The following is a 13201-nucleotide window of genomic DNA, read 5'->3' as shown; positions in this document are numbered from 1 at the left end:
CACCGCAGCCAACATGAGTAAAACATTTAAACGTGTTAACCCTCGCAAGGCTGCCGGCCCAGACGGCATCCCTAGCCGCGTCCTCAGAGCATGCGCAGACTAGCTGGCTGGTCACCTCCACCCTATCAATCAGATGTATTTATAAAGCCCTTCTTACATCAACAGATGTCACAAAATGCTGTACAGAAACCCAGCCTACAATGCCAAAACCTAGAGAAGAACCAGGCTGAGGGGTTAAGGGAATTTTTATCAATAATGACTAATTATGTATACATTTAAATCAGGACTGACTAATCAGAATACTATTATATTACTGTATATGTATGAATTTTCTTTATAATCCTAGTACTGAATATAATGTGTGTAAATATAATCAAGAATTAGAACAATGACTGTCTGTTCCTTGGTAGAAATTAATGAACTTATAGCCAGACTGGATAGAATGCTTACACATGCTCTACACAGGCAGACCTTGGTACTATTCATAAATTATCTTAATAGGGAGAGACGACGTGAGAACCATACAGCCATTGTACTGGAGCGGAGATGAGACGGGCTAGTACTAAAACTAAGGACGTCATTTTCAGTTTATAACCTGTGGTAAAATGTATAATGGGCAGTACTCCCGAGAATAAAAGCTGCTGATTGACTTTAAGACTGGTCTCTGCATTTTATACAAATAAGAGTCATACAGGTTCTTATGAATTGACAGAGTGATTCATTTTAATTGGGTATTAAAACATAGAGGAATATAATTCCTGTAACAGGGGTGGCCAGTCCTTCTGGCTTTGCCAGGTGGAGATTATAACAGAACATGGCCAAAATGTTCTTAGATGACCAGCAGGGTCCAATAATAATCACAGTGGTTGTCGAGGGTGCAACAGGGCAGCACCTCGGTAGTAAATGTCAGTTGGCTTTTCGTAGTCGATCATTCAGAGTCTCTCTACTGCTTTCTCAGAGTTGAAAACAGCAGGTCTGGGACAGGTAGCATGTCCAGTGAACAGGTGACACCCTAGACCCACTCCAATTTGCTTACCGCCTCAATAGGTCCACAGAAGATGTAATCACACTGCCCTAACCCATCTGGAGAAGAGGAATACCTATGTAAGAATGCTGTTAATCGATTACAGCTCAGCATTTAACACCATAGTGCCCTCAACTCGTCATTAAGCTCTAGACCTTTGGTCTCGACCCCGCCCTGTGCAATTGGGTACTGGACTTTCTGACGGGCTGCCCCCAGGTGGTGAGGCTAGGTAACATCTCCACCCCGCTAATCCTCAACACTGGGGCCCCGCAAGGGTGTGTTCTCAGCCCTCTCCTGTACTCCCTGTTCACCCATGACTACATGGCCATGCAAGCCTCCAACTCAGTCATCAAGTTTGCAGATGACACTACAGTGGTAGGCTTGATTACCAACTACAATGGGATGGCCTGCAGGAAGGGGGAGAGGGTCCTTGGAGTGTGGTGTTAGGAAAACAACCTCGCACTCAACGTCAACATCACAAAGGAGATGATCGTGGACTTCAGGACACAGCAGAGGGAGCACCCCCCTATCCACATCGACGGGACCGTAGCGGAGAGGGTGGAAAGCTTCCTCAGCGTACACGTCACGGACAAACTGAAATGGTACACCCAGACAGTGTGGGGAAGAAAGCGCCGTGGTTTGTCAAAAAGAGTGCCTTGGCCCCTCTTGCTTGGTTAGCTACTCTGGCTCCCAAGCCCCCTAGTGGATATAGGATATACACTACACAAGGTGGACTTCACCTCTGGGTGGAATGCAACGAAAAGAGTCTGCTGCCCCCAAAAAAAACTAACTCCACTCACGTGCACACACGTAGATCAATGGAGTGCAGCTTGTAGAAGCCTTTTTAGAGGTAGTTCTGAGCCACTGTAAACTAGAGTTAACACAAAGACTGGATGTCTTTGGGATCAGCTAGCATGCTGGCTGATCACGGGTACTTCCAGTCTGAGCTAAGTAAGCATTGGCTTGCTAACCTACTTAATGAATGACCTTTTCAATGGAAGCGGTCTGTACTGCAGCGGTATAGCTGCCGCACAAGACGCAAACTTGCAGCAAGCAATGCAAAGTTATTCCTGTTTCTACATTCCGTTTTGAAATGCCGTAAAAAAGCTAGCCTACTTTATGTGACAAAGGTCATACACCTGTTTTTGTGGCAGATGTTCTGCCCATCAGATCTGAACGACAACAATTGAGGGGCAAACGCTCATTCTCCAAATTTTACATTTTCTCAGATTAAATATGACAGGAATTTTGATATGTCTTGTGCTTTTTGGAGCTAATTTGAATAAGAATGCTCGATCTGTAAAAATTAATTCCAGTTGGAATTGTCAATTTATCATTTGTCCAAGTCTATGGTGGGAATTGCCTCACTGAATTTTAGCTAATGTTAGTCACCCATGGTTGGTAGATGTTTTGAATCTGTTTTAAAATAGGCAAAGCTCTTTATCTTTATTTTTTTTTATTATTATTTTTTGTTATTTTTTTTTACTGATGTAACAACACATTTTTTCAGAGTTTGTAGGTCTCCCTCTCCAGCAAGATTATGAATACAGCTTTGTTTGTAGTCACTTTGGTGGTATGTTGAATGTTGGGTTAGCCTACTTGATCAGAAACTTTAACCTGAGATTTCCCTTATCCAGGGTTTTGAATGTCAATGATTTACAGAAGTTGAGTATGAAGTCTACATTTTTATGACTGTTTATTCTCTTTTTGCCCTCAGGGCTGATCTCGGACGCCAATATCACCAATGCTACAGATTACAGAACAGATGGTATATGCCATGAATTGTAAGGAAGCCACAGAGAAGGTTGTCCAGTCATGGTCACGTTTCAACTCCGCTGGCCAAACTACTCTACTGGAGACTCTGAAAGCATTCAGTCCTATGTCAAAAGACCTTTTCGATACTGAGAAAGAACTGGCCACTTTTATTGAGGGACTCAAAGATGAAGGTCACAAGCCTACTGTACTTAAAAGCAAAGATGTTTATGGTTACAGGTCTTGTACTGCAGTACTGAGGCCTGTAATAAAGACACAGAGCACACTGGACATTGCTGTCTCAAAGGTTCAAAAGCCTGGCAAAAAGAAGGGTAGAAAACCCCATGGCAAGAAGACTGAAATCAACTATTCTTTGTTAAGTGCAGCAGCAAAAGTTGTCCTGAAGAATCAACCCACAATTATTTTGACAAATCTGTCAAAGGAGTCTCTCAAACAGACTGTCCTCTCTCAACCACCGACCTTGGCTGTTGTGCCTGTTCAGATGCAGTCATACATAAGACTGACCAACATCACTGGACCCTCTACAGGCCACACAGCGAGACTGCAGTTCCACACAGGTGTATGGTCAGGAGAGGTGACTGTGCCCAACTCTCATCGACCACTATCTCTAACTGGTACCCAAGTACAGCCTTCGGAAGGTACCGGAAACTTAGCAAAATCTGTCACTTTGAGGAGAGTGAACTTTTTGCCCTGCCCAGTCAATATCATCGGAGTGCCTGCCATACTGCAAAACGACCGGGTTTTGAAGGAATGCAACGGAATGCCTTGCTGGAGGGACCAGAAAAGGAAAAGGACTGACGAGGCTGAAGACAAACTCTGTGTGAAGAGGCCCAGAAATGAGGTCTGGCTGGTCAAAGAGCAGTCTGAAGACCTTAGACTGAGTGAGAACAACCTGAGGTTCAAGGTGATCAAGGTTGATGACTCGATCACCGATGAGGAGGTGAGGAGGAAAGCCCAGAAGATACTGCAAGTTAATCTGTCACCGGTCATAGAGATTCAACCACTTATTGCCTACCCAATGTGACCGGCCGTAATATCTTTGGCTGCGTTTACACAGGCAGCCCAATTGTTTTTGTTTTTTTTAAACCCAATTATTGGCAAAGATCTGATCAGATTGGCCAAAAGACCAATAATTGCGGGGAAAAAATATTTGTAATTGGTCTGTGTGAACACAGCCTTAAAGTCCTTTTGTCCTCCATGTAAATTTCATCAGTTTGTTGCATCTCATCAAGGCAGTGCTTTGTCTTTTAGCTGTGCTCAGCTTGGGAGTATTGATTGTTTGGGAGGCTTTTTGGAGATTTGGAAAATCCTATTTCTTTGTTAATATGTTTAGATAAGGGGACGCTGGGTTATTGCCTAAACATCCAAAAATATGGTTTAAAGTTTTTTGTTTACACTGCACATACTATAGACTGCCCCTTGACTGTTGAGTGATGGAATGGTGAAGTGTGAGGCGCAATGGCTGTCCCCATATGAGTTGTACCTGCAGTATATCCTTCTTTACATGTGTGTTTTTGGGACACTGTGAAATTTCATTCATCTGTTTTATAAATGATACAAACATCTGATAATGAAGCCATGTCATGTATAACTATGCAGCATTAATTTGCTAGAATATTAGATATTTTATATACATCACTTTTTAGTCATGTCATTTCTACTGTATGTTGGATTAAAGGGGCAATTGACATGGTGTGTTTTCCTGATGTGTTATAAAGGTAGTTTTTTCTTTTTTGGACATGACAGTTAAGAGATCCTAGCTATATGTTAACATTTTATGGCTTTTATTCTCATTTGTACAAAGTTTAAGGCATTTTATTCCATTATCTGCATTTCATTTGTAGAAGAATTTACATGGCCTTATGAGTTTTCAGTGTTTTTAAAGCCTCTGGAGGAAACGCTCTAGCCTATATTGTGTATTATCTGACATTTAGAACTATTCCTAAAGCATTTTCTAGCTTTGAAATTTGATATTTGGACCTTTTTTTTTCTGTAATTGGAGGAAGTATGCCAGTTGGTTTCTTTTATTCAAGTATCCAACTCTCCATTAGGTTCAACTGATTTGATTTATCCGTCCTTGACCTTTCCATTCTCAATCGAAGGCAGAGTAAAGCTTTTTTTTGCGTTGGGTTATATTTTGCTTGCTTTGATTTTCATGTGCCAAATTTATATTTTTGGTGCTTCTCAATTGCACTTTCTTTTATTTTTTTTTCTCCTTCTCCCCCAACTGAGAATGTTGTCTCTGTTAGCTACATATTCTAAATCACACATGCTTTGAACAAAATGTCTGAGGCACTTTTAGGTTTGTGAAGAGGTAGAGATACATTTCATGTTCAATGTAGCTTAATTTATATCTATTTAAAAAACTACTTTTTTTAAAACTTTTTGTATGAACCACAATGATACTCTTAACAAAGACATCTGTTAACATGTTATGGTCATTGTGTGTTGGGAATTACTGTTGAACTGTAAAATAAAGCATTTTGACCACTTCTTTCTCTGGATTACCTGGCATTTACATTTTAATAATGGGTCATTATACTCATAACCATGTTTCTGATGACTAGTACCTTTTTATTTCTTTACTTTTACCCCCTTTCCCCCCCCCCAATTTCGTGATATCCAATTGGTAGTTAGTCTTGTCCCGTCGCTGCAACACCTGTACGAAGGTCGAGAGCCATTGCGTCCTCCGAAACACTACCCTGCCAAGCCGTATTGCTTCTTGACACACTGCTTGCTTAACCCAGAAGCCAGCCGCACCAATGTGTCGGAGGAAACAACGTACAACTGGCAACCGTGTCAGTGTGCATGTGCCCGGCCCAACACAGGAGTTGCTAGAGAGAAATGGGACAAGGACATCCCAGCCGGCCATACCCTCCCCTAACCCGGGCGACGCTGGCCCAATTGTGCGTTGCCTCTTGTCTCCCGGTCGCAGTCGGCTGCCACACAGCCCGGAATCAAACCCGGGTCTGTAGTGATGCCTCAAGCACTGCAGTGCTTTAGACTGCTGCGCTACTCGGGACACCCAATGACTGGTACTTTTGCCTGAAACCTGAATAGTTACGTTCGTTCAAGCTAAATCCTAGACAGACTTAAGCCTACATAGTGTTGTGACACACAGGAGACGTGGGTTCGAACCCAGTTGGTCAATAGCAGTGTGAAGGGAAATGTTTGCTTCTCTAATAACCAATTTGAGTGGGTTCATGCAAGTGACTGACCGTGCCTGGGAGAATCCTCATCAGTATTGGCAATTCTGTACGCCCAGAACATTGTTTTGAGGCCGGATATCTCAGTTTCAAGGTCTAAGCTTGGAGGGAAGCCTCATGAGGTATTGGTCGCTCACATGCATGCACCAAAAGTTAATGGTGATTTTATGAATAATGTAACTCATGCGAATATAATTTGTCTGTTTAAGCAGTATATAAGAACTAACTGGACTGCCCTGTTGGAGCTCTTGACTGACGTGTCGTGTACTATGGTGCATTGAGTTTGTTGAAACCGCTCCAGCTTGCTGTTAATAAAGAATGATTAATTTAAGATTGACTTCAGGTGTCCCTGGTGATTTCCCTGACAATTTGGCATCACAAACTAAATGATTGGTTCTGCCTGCGGAGTTTTCCAGTGAGGGCCTGCGAGGGAAAACCGCTGGTGCACTTTATAAAGCGTGAGGGGAAATTCCTGTCTGACCAACAGACAAGGACCCTTACTGCGAGCTGCCCAGGAGGGGACGCATCATCCGTGGACAATTGAGGGACACTGCAACTGAATTTCAGTAAGTCAATTTAAAAGATTTAAAAATACAAACGTTTTGTAAAACTAAACAAAAATGAAGGTACTATTAGTCTTAAGAAGGCTAGAGCTTGTCTCATAGACCAGACTAGAGTGAGGGCAAGTAACGGTACCATGGAAAAGCCCCGCTGACAGCTGTCTAGGCATTTATAAGTGTCGATGTGGTCTGTAGCCACTGGTAATTGCACAAGGTGTTTTTGAGCACGTTTTATTTTATATTATTAGTTCTAAGAGATTTGTAATTTAGGTAAGTGGGAAGCTGAGTTCAACAAATTACATTTGGAATAATAACAGGATTGAAATTTAGATGAGATATTACTGTTAAGTACTGAGTGAATGAGAGCTGTCGGGACTAACTCTGGTGTGAAAGAGTTGTCTCTGAATGAATACCCCAATCAGTTCTGTGTTAGCTGAGTTTTTCAATCTATAACATTATTTAGGGGTTTTGTCCACCACCGCCCGTTGATCTACAGGTAGTGAGCACTGACAGGAGAAGCCATTGAGAAGTTTGAGAGTCTAACAGCTGAGATGGGTGAGTGCTGTTAATTGATTACGCCGAACACAGATTTCCTCAAACATATGTACCTCTCAGGCTGGCTGCACTGTGATCATTGCTGGTGGTGTGGATGTGAATACCTAAGTATAGAAGCAGCAAGACTAAGAATCCATTTGGGCGATGGGGAGACTGGGGCGATGGGGAGACTTGGGAGATTCGGCAATTCTGGGGAGATTTGGATGACTGGGGAGGCTGTGAGATTTGGACGACTGGGGGAGGCTGTGAGATTTGGACGACTGGGGGAGGCTGTGAGATTTGGACGACTGGGGGAGGCTGTGAGATTTGGACGACTGGGGGAGGCTGTGAGATTTGGACGACTGGGGGAGGCTGTGAGATTTGGACGACTGGGGGAGGCTGTGAGATTTGGACGACTGGGGGAGGCTGTGAGATTTGGACGACTGGGGGAGGCTGTGAGATTTGGACGACTTTCTAACTGGGAGATTTGGGATTCTGGGTAGATTTGGAAAGAGTGGGGGAGATTTGGGAGGTTTGTTAGACCGTGCCCTGGCCGTTCTCCGCTTAGTGTGCCCAGGTACATCTATGTTGTGAGTGGCTACCTGGTTGATCCTGCCAGTAGCATCAAATCAAAAGCATATGCTTGTCTCAAAGATCAAGCCATGGAAGTCTAAGTACACACGGTTCGTACAGTATAACAGAGACTGGGGAGAATTGGGAGAATTGCGAGAAGAAGTATTTGGGAGACTGTAACTGGGAGATTTTGGAGACTGGGGATACTGGGAGATAACAACTGGGAAGACTGGGATGACTGGAGAGGTTTGGGTGACTGGGGAGATTTGGGAGACTGGACATTTTGGAGATTTGTGAAGGCTGGGGAGATTTGTGAAGGCTTTAATCAGGTAAGCTAGTTGAGAACAAGTTCTCATTTGCAACTGCGACCTGGCCACGATAAAGCAAAGCAGTGCTACCGAAACAACAACAACAACAACAACAACAACAACAACAACAACACAGAGTTAAATGGAATATACAAGCATACAGTCAACACAGTAGAAAAAAAGAAAGTCTATATACAGTGTGTGAAAATGGCATGAGGTATGGCAATAAATAGGCCATAGTAGCAAAGTAATTACAATTTAGCAGAATAACACTGGAGTGATAGATGAGCAAATTATGAATAGATGATGGTGTGTAACTAGTGATACTGGCGTGCAAAAGAGCAGCAAAGTAAATAAAAACAATATGGGGATGAGGTAGGTAGATTGGGTGGGCTATTTACAGATGGACTATGTACAGCTGCAGTGATCGGTTAGCTACTCAGATAGCTGATGTTTAAAGTTAGTGAGGGAAATGTAAGTCCCCAGCTTCAGCAATTTTTGCAATTCGCTCCAGTCACTGGCAGCAGAGAACTGGAAGGAAAGGCGGCCAAACGACGTGTTGGCTTTGGGGATGACCAGTGAGATATACCTGCTGGAGCGCGTTCTACGGGTGGGTGTTATTGTGACCAGTGAGCTGAGAGAAGGCAGAGCTTTACCTAGCATAGACTTGTAGATGACCTGGAGCCAGCGGGTCTGGCGACAAATATGTAGCGAGGGCCAGCCGACTAGAACATACAGGTCGCAGTGGTAGGTGGTATGAGGCGCTTTGGTAACAAAACGGGTGGCACTGTGATAGACTGCATCCAATTTGCTGAGTAGAGTATTGGAAGCTATTTTGTAGATGACATCGTCGAAGTCTAGGATCGGTAGGATATTCAGTTTTACTAGGGTAAGTTTGGTGGTGTGAGTGAAGGAGGCTTTGTTGCGAAATAGAAAGCCGAATCTAGATATGTGAAGACTGACTGGGGAGCTATGTGAAGACTGACTGGGGAGCTATGTGAAGACTGACTGGGGAGCTATGTGAAGACTGACTGGGGAGCTATGTGAAGACTGACTGGGGAGCTATGTGAAGACTGACTGACTGGGGAGCTATGTGAAGACTGACTGACTGGGGAGCTATGTGAAGACTGACTGACTGGGGAGCTATGTGAAGACTGACTGACTGGGGAGCTATGTGAAGACTGACTGACTGGGGAGCTATGTGAAGACTGACTGACTGGGGAGCTATGGGAAGACTGACTGACTGGGGAGCTATGGGAAGACTGACTGACTGGGGAGCTATGGGAAGACTGACTGACTGGGGAGCTATGGGAAGACTGACTGACTGGGGAGCTATGGGAAGACTGACTGACTGGGGAGCTATGGGAAGACTGACTGACTGGGGAGCTATGGGAAGACTGACTGACTGGGGAGCTATGGGAAGACTGACTGACTGGGGAGCTATGGGAAGACTGACTGACTGGGGAGCTATGGGAAGACTGACTGACTGGGGAGCTATGGGAAGACTGACTGACTGGGGAGCTATGGGAAGACTGACTGACTGGGGAGCTATGGGAAGACTGACTGACTGGGGAGCTATGGGAAGACTGACTGACTGGGGAGCTATGGGAAGACTGACTGACTGGGGAGCTATGGGAAGACTGACTGACTGGGGAGCTATGGGAAGACTGACTGACTGGGGAGCTATGGGAAGACTGACTGACTGGGGAGCTATGGGAAGACTGACTGACTGGGGAGCTATGGGAAGACTGACTGACTGGGGAGGTTTGGGGAGAATTGGAATAAGGGAGAAATGGGGGGATTTTGGAACACTGGAGAGATGTAGGAGAATGGAGAGATGTAGGAGAATGGGGAGAATGGAGAGATGTAGGAGAATGGGGAGAATGGAGATATTTGAGAGACTGTAACTGGGATATTTGAGAGACTGTAACTGGGATATTTGAGAGACTGTAACTGGGATATTTGAGAGACTGTAACTGGGATATTTGAGAGACTGTAACTGGGATATTTGAGAGACTGGGAGAGTTGGAAGACTGGGGAGACTGGGATGACTGGGGAGATTTTGAATACGGAAGAATTGGGGAGGTTTTGGAACACTGGAGAGATGTAGGAGAATGGGGAGAATGGAGATATTTGGGAGACTGTAACTGGGAGATTTGGGAGAATGGGGAGACTTGCAGATTGGGATGACAGGGAGATTTGGGTTATTTGGAAGACTTGGAGACTGGGGAGGTTTGGAAAGACTGGGGAGGTTTGGAAAGACTGGGAAGGTTTGGAAAGACTGGGGAGGTTTGGAAAGACTGGGGAGGTTTGGAAAGACTGGGGAGGTTTGGAAAGACTGGGGAGGTTTGGAAAGACTGGGGAGGTTTGGAAAGACTGGGGAGGTTTGGAAAGACTGGGGAGGTTTGGAAAGACTGGGGAGGTTTGGAAAGACTGGGGAGGTTTGGAAAGACTGGGGAGGTTTGGAAAGACTGGGGAGGTTTGGAAAGACTGGGGAGGTTTGGAAAGACTGGGGAGGTTTGGAAAGACTGGGGAGGTTTGGAAAGACTGGGGAGGTTTGGAAAGACTGGGGAGGTTTGGAAAGACTGGGGAGGTTTGGAAAGACTGGGGAGGTTTGGAAAGACTGGGGAGGTTTGGAAAGACTGGGGAGGTTTGGAAAGACTGGGGAGGTTTGGGAAACTGTAACTGGGATATTTGGGAAGACTGGAGAGAATTGGGGAAATTTTGTAACACTGGGGAGATTTAGGTGACTGGAGAGATTTGTGGAGACAGAAGAATGGGAGGTATGGGAAGACTTGGGAAATATGGGAGATTTTGGACAACGGGATAATTTGGAACACTGGATAGACTGGGGATACTGGGAAGACGGGGGAGATTATGGAAGACGGGAGAATTCTGGAGATTTATGAGATTGGGGAGATGTGCCCTGGCCTTTCTCAGTTTAGTGTGCCCAGGTACAACCTCTGTTGTCAGTGGCTACCTGGTCCTGCCAGTAGCATATGCTTGTCTCAAAGACCAAGCCATGCAAGTCTAAGTACACATAGTTGGGACAGTGAAACTGCGACTGGAGAGATTTGGGAGGATGTGTAACAGAGCTTTGGGAGACTGGGGAGAATTGCGAGACTGGGAGAGGTTTGGGAGACTGGGAGAGGTTTGGGAGACTGGGAGAGGTTTGGGAGACTGGGAGAGGTTTGGGAGACTGGGAGAGGTTTGGGAGACTGGGAGAGGTTTGGGAGACTGGGAGAGGTTTGGGAGACTGGGAGAGGTTTGGGAGACTGGGAGAGGTTTGGGAGACTGGGAGAGGTTTGGGAGACTGGGAGAGGTTTGGGAGACTGGGAGAGGTTTGGGAGACTGGGAGAGGTTTGGGAGACTGGGAGAGGTTTGGGAGACTGGGAGAGGTTTGGGAGACTGGGAGAGGTTTGGGAGACTGGGAGAGGTTTGGGAGACTGGGAGAGGTTTGGGGTAACTGGGAGACTGGAGGAATGGTTAAACTGGGGAGATTTTAAAGACTGGGAAGACTGGGGAGATTTTAAAGACTGGGAAGACTGGGGAGATTTTAAAGACTGGGAAGACTGGGGAGATTTTAAAGACTGGGAAGACTGGGGAGATTTTAAAGACTGGGAAGACTGGGGAGATTTTAAAGACTGGGAAGACTGGGGAGAATTTGGAAAACGGGAGATTTTATTTTATCTTTATTTAACTAGGCAAGTCAGTTAAGAACAAATTCTTATTTTCAATGACAGTCAAGGAACAGTGGGTTAACTTGCCTGTTCAGGGGCAGAACGACAGATTTGTACCTTGTCAGCTCGGGGGTTTGAACTTGCAACCTTCCGGTTACTAGTCCAACACTCTAACCACTAGGCTACCCTGGGAAGTATTTGGAAATCTTGGGAAATTTGGGGGGAGTGGGGAGATTTGGGAGACTGGGAAGTATTTGGAAATCTTGGGAAATTTGGGGGGAGTGGGGAGATTTGGGAGACTGGGAGATTTGGAAGACTGGGGAGACTTGGCTGATTTTGAAGTCTGGGAGTCTGGCTGATTTTGAAGTCTGGGGAGAAAGGCAGATTTGGATGACTGGGGAGACTGGGGTGGTTTGGGAGACTGGGGTGGTTTGGGAGACTGGGGTGGTTTGGGAGAGGATTTGGAGAGGTTTTGGAGTTTTGGAGATTTGGAGAGGTTTTGGAGATTTGGAGAGGATTTGGAGAGGATTTGGAGAGGTTTTGGGGAGATTTTGAGAAATTGGGAGACTTGAGGAATGGTTAGACAAGGGACATTTTAAAGACCGGGAAGGCTGGGGAGATTTTGGAAAGCGGGAGGTGTGGGAATTATTTGGAAATCTTGGGAAAATTGGGAGGAGTGGGGAGATTTGGGAGACTGGGAAGGTTTGGGAGATTTCTATGACTGGTGAAACTGGGAGATTAGGAAGACTGGAGAGTTTTTGGAGACTAACTGGCTAAATGGGACTGGAGAGGTTTGGGAGATTTGGGACTACTGGGATATTTGGGAAGACTGGGAGATTTGGAAGACTGGAGAGTTTTTGGAGACTAACTGGCTAAATGGGACTGGAGAGGTTTGGGAGATTTGGGACTACTGGGATATTTGGGAAGACTGGGAGATTTGGAAGACTGGGAGACTGGCTGATTTGGAAGACTGGGGAGACTGGCTGATTTGGAAGACTGGGGAGACTGGCTGATTTGGAAGACTGGGAAGACTGGCTGATTTGGAAGACTGGGAAGACTGGCTGATTTGGAAGACTGGGAAGACTGGCTGATTTGGAAGACTGGGAAGACTGGCTGATTTGGAAGACTGGGAAGACTGGCTGATTTGGAAGACTGGGAAGACTGGCTGATTTGGAAGACTGGCAAGACTGGCTGATTTGGAAGACTGGCTGATTTGGTAGACTGGCTGATTTGGAAGGCTGGCGAGACTGGCTGATTTGGGAGACTGGCTGATTTGGAAGGCTGGCGAGACTGGCTGATTTGGGAGACTGGCTGATTTGGAAGGCGGTGGAGACTGGCTGATTTGGAAGACTGGCAAGACTGGCTGATTTGGAAGACTGGCTGATTTGGAAGACTGGCTGATTTGGTAGACTGGCTGATTTGGAAGGCTGGCGAGACTGGCTGATTTGGGAGACTGGCTGATTTGGAAGGCGGTGGAGACTGGCTGATTTGGAAGGCGGTGGAGACTGGCTGATTTGGAAGACTGGGAAGACTGGCTGATTTG

At 45.5% G+C, this 13201-nt stretch overlaps 1 protein-coding gene across 9 annotated transcripts in view; it reads left to right on the top strand.

The window, feature by feature from the left end:
- Window positions 1-13201, top strand: part of LOC110492475 (coiled-coil domain-containing protein 71) — a 57377-nt gene that overhangs the window by 27270 nt on the left and 16906 nt on the right. For 3 of the 9 annotated variants that reach the window (XM_090203713.1, XM_021566824.3, XM_090203714.1), the window contains one exon: window positions 2742-5291. The exons of 4 other annotated variants lie outside the window; for them this stretch is intronic. In XM_090203713.1, coding sequence (XP_090059839.1) covers window positions 2769-3821 — 1053 coding nt within the window. In that variant the 5' untranslated portion in view covers window positions 2742-2768 and the 3' untranslated portion in view covers window positions 3822-5291. Of the gene's footprint in view, window positions 1-2741; window positions 5292-6411; window positions 6570-13201 lie in introns of those variants that run through there. 2 more of the 9 variants (XR_016487449.1, XR_016487450.1) reach the window with 2 other exon arrangements.

Source organism: Oncorhynchus mykiss, chromosome 16 (genome assembly GCF_057628025.1).
Source record: "Oncorhynchus mykiss isolate SJ-2025 chromosome 16, ASM5762802v1, whole genome shotgun sequence".
NCBI lineage: Eukaryota > Metazoa > Chordata > Actinopteri > Salmoniformes > Salmonidae > Oncorhynchus > Oncorhynchus mykiss.
The sequence above is the reverse complement of the archived record's forward strand: the minus strand, read 5'-3'. Positions and strand labels throughout refer to the sequence as shown.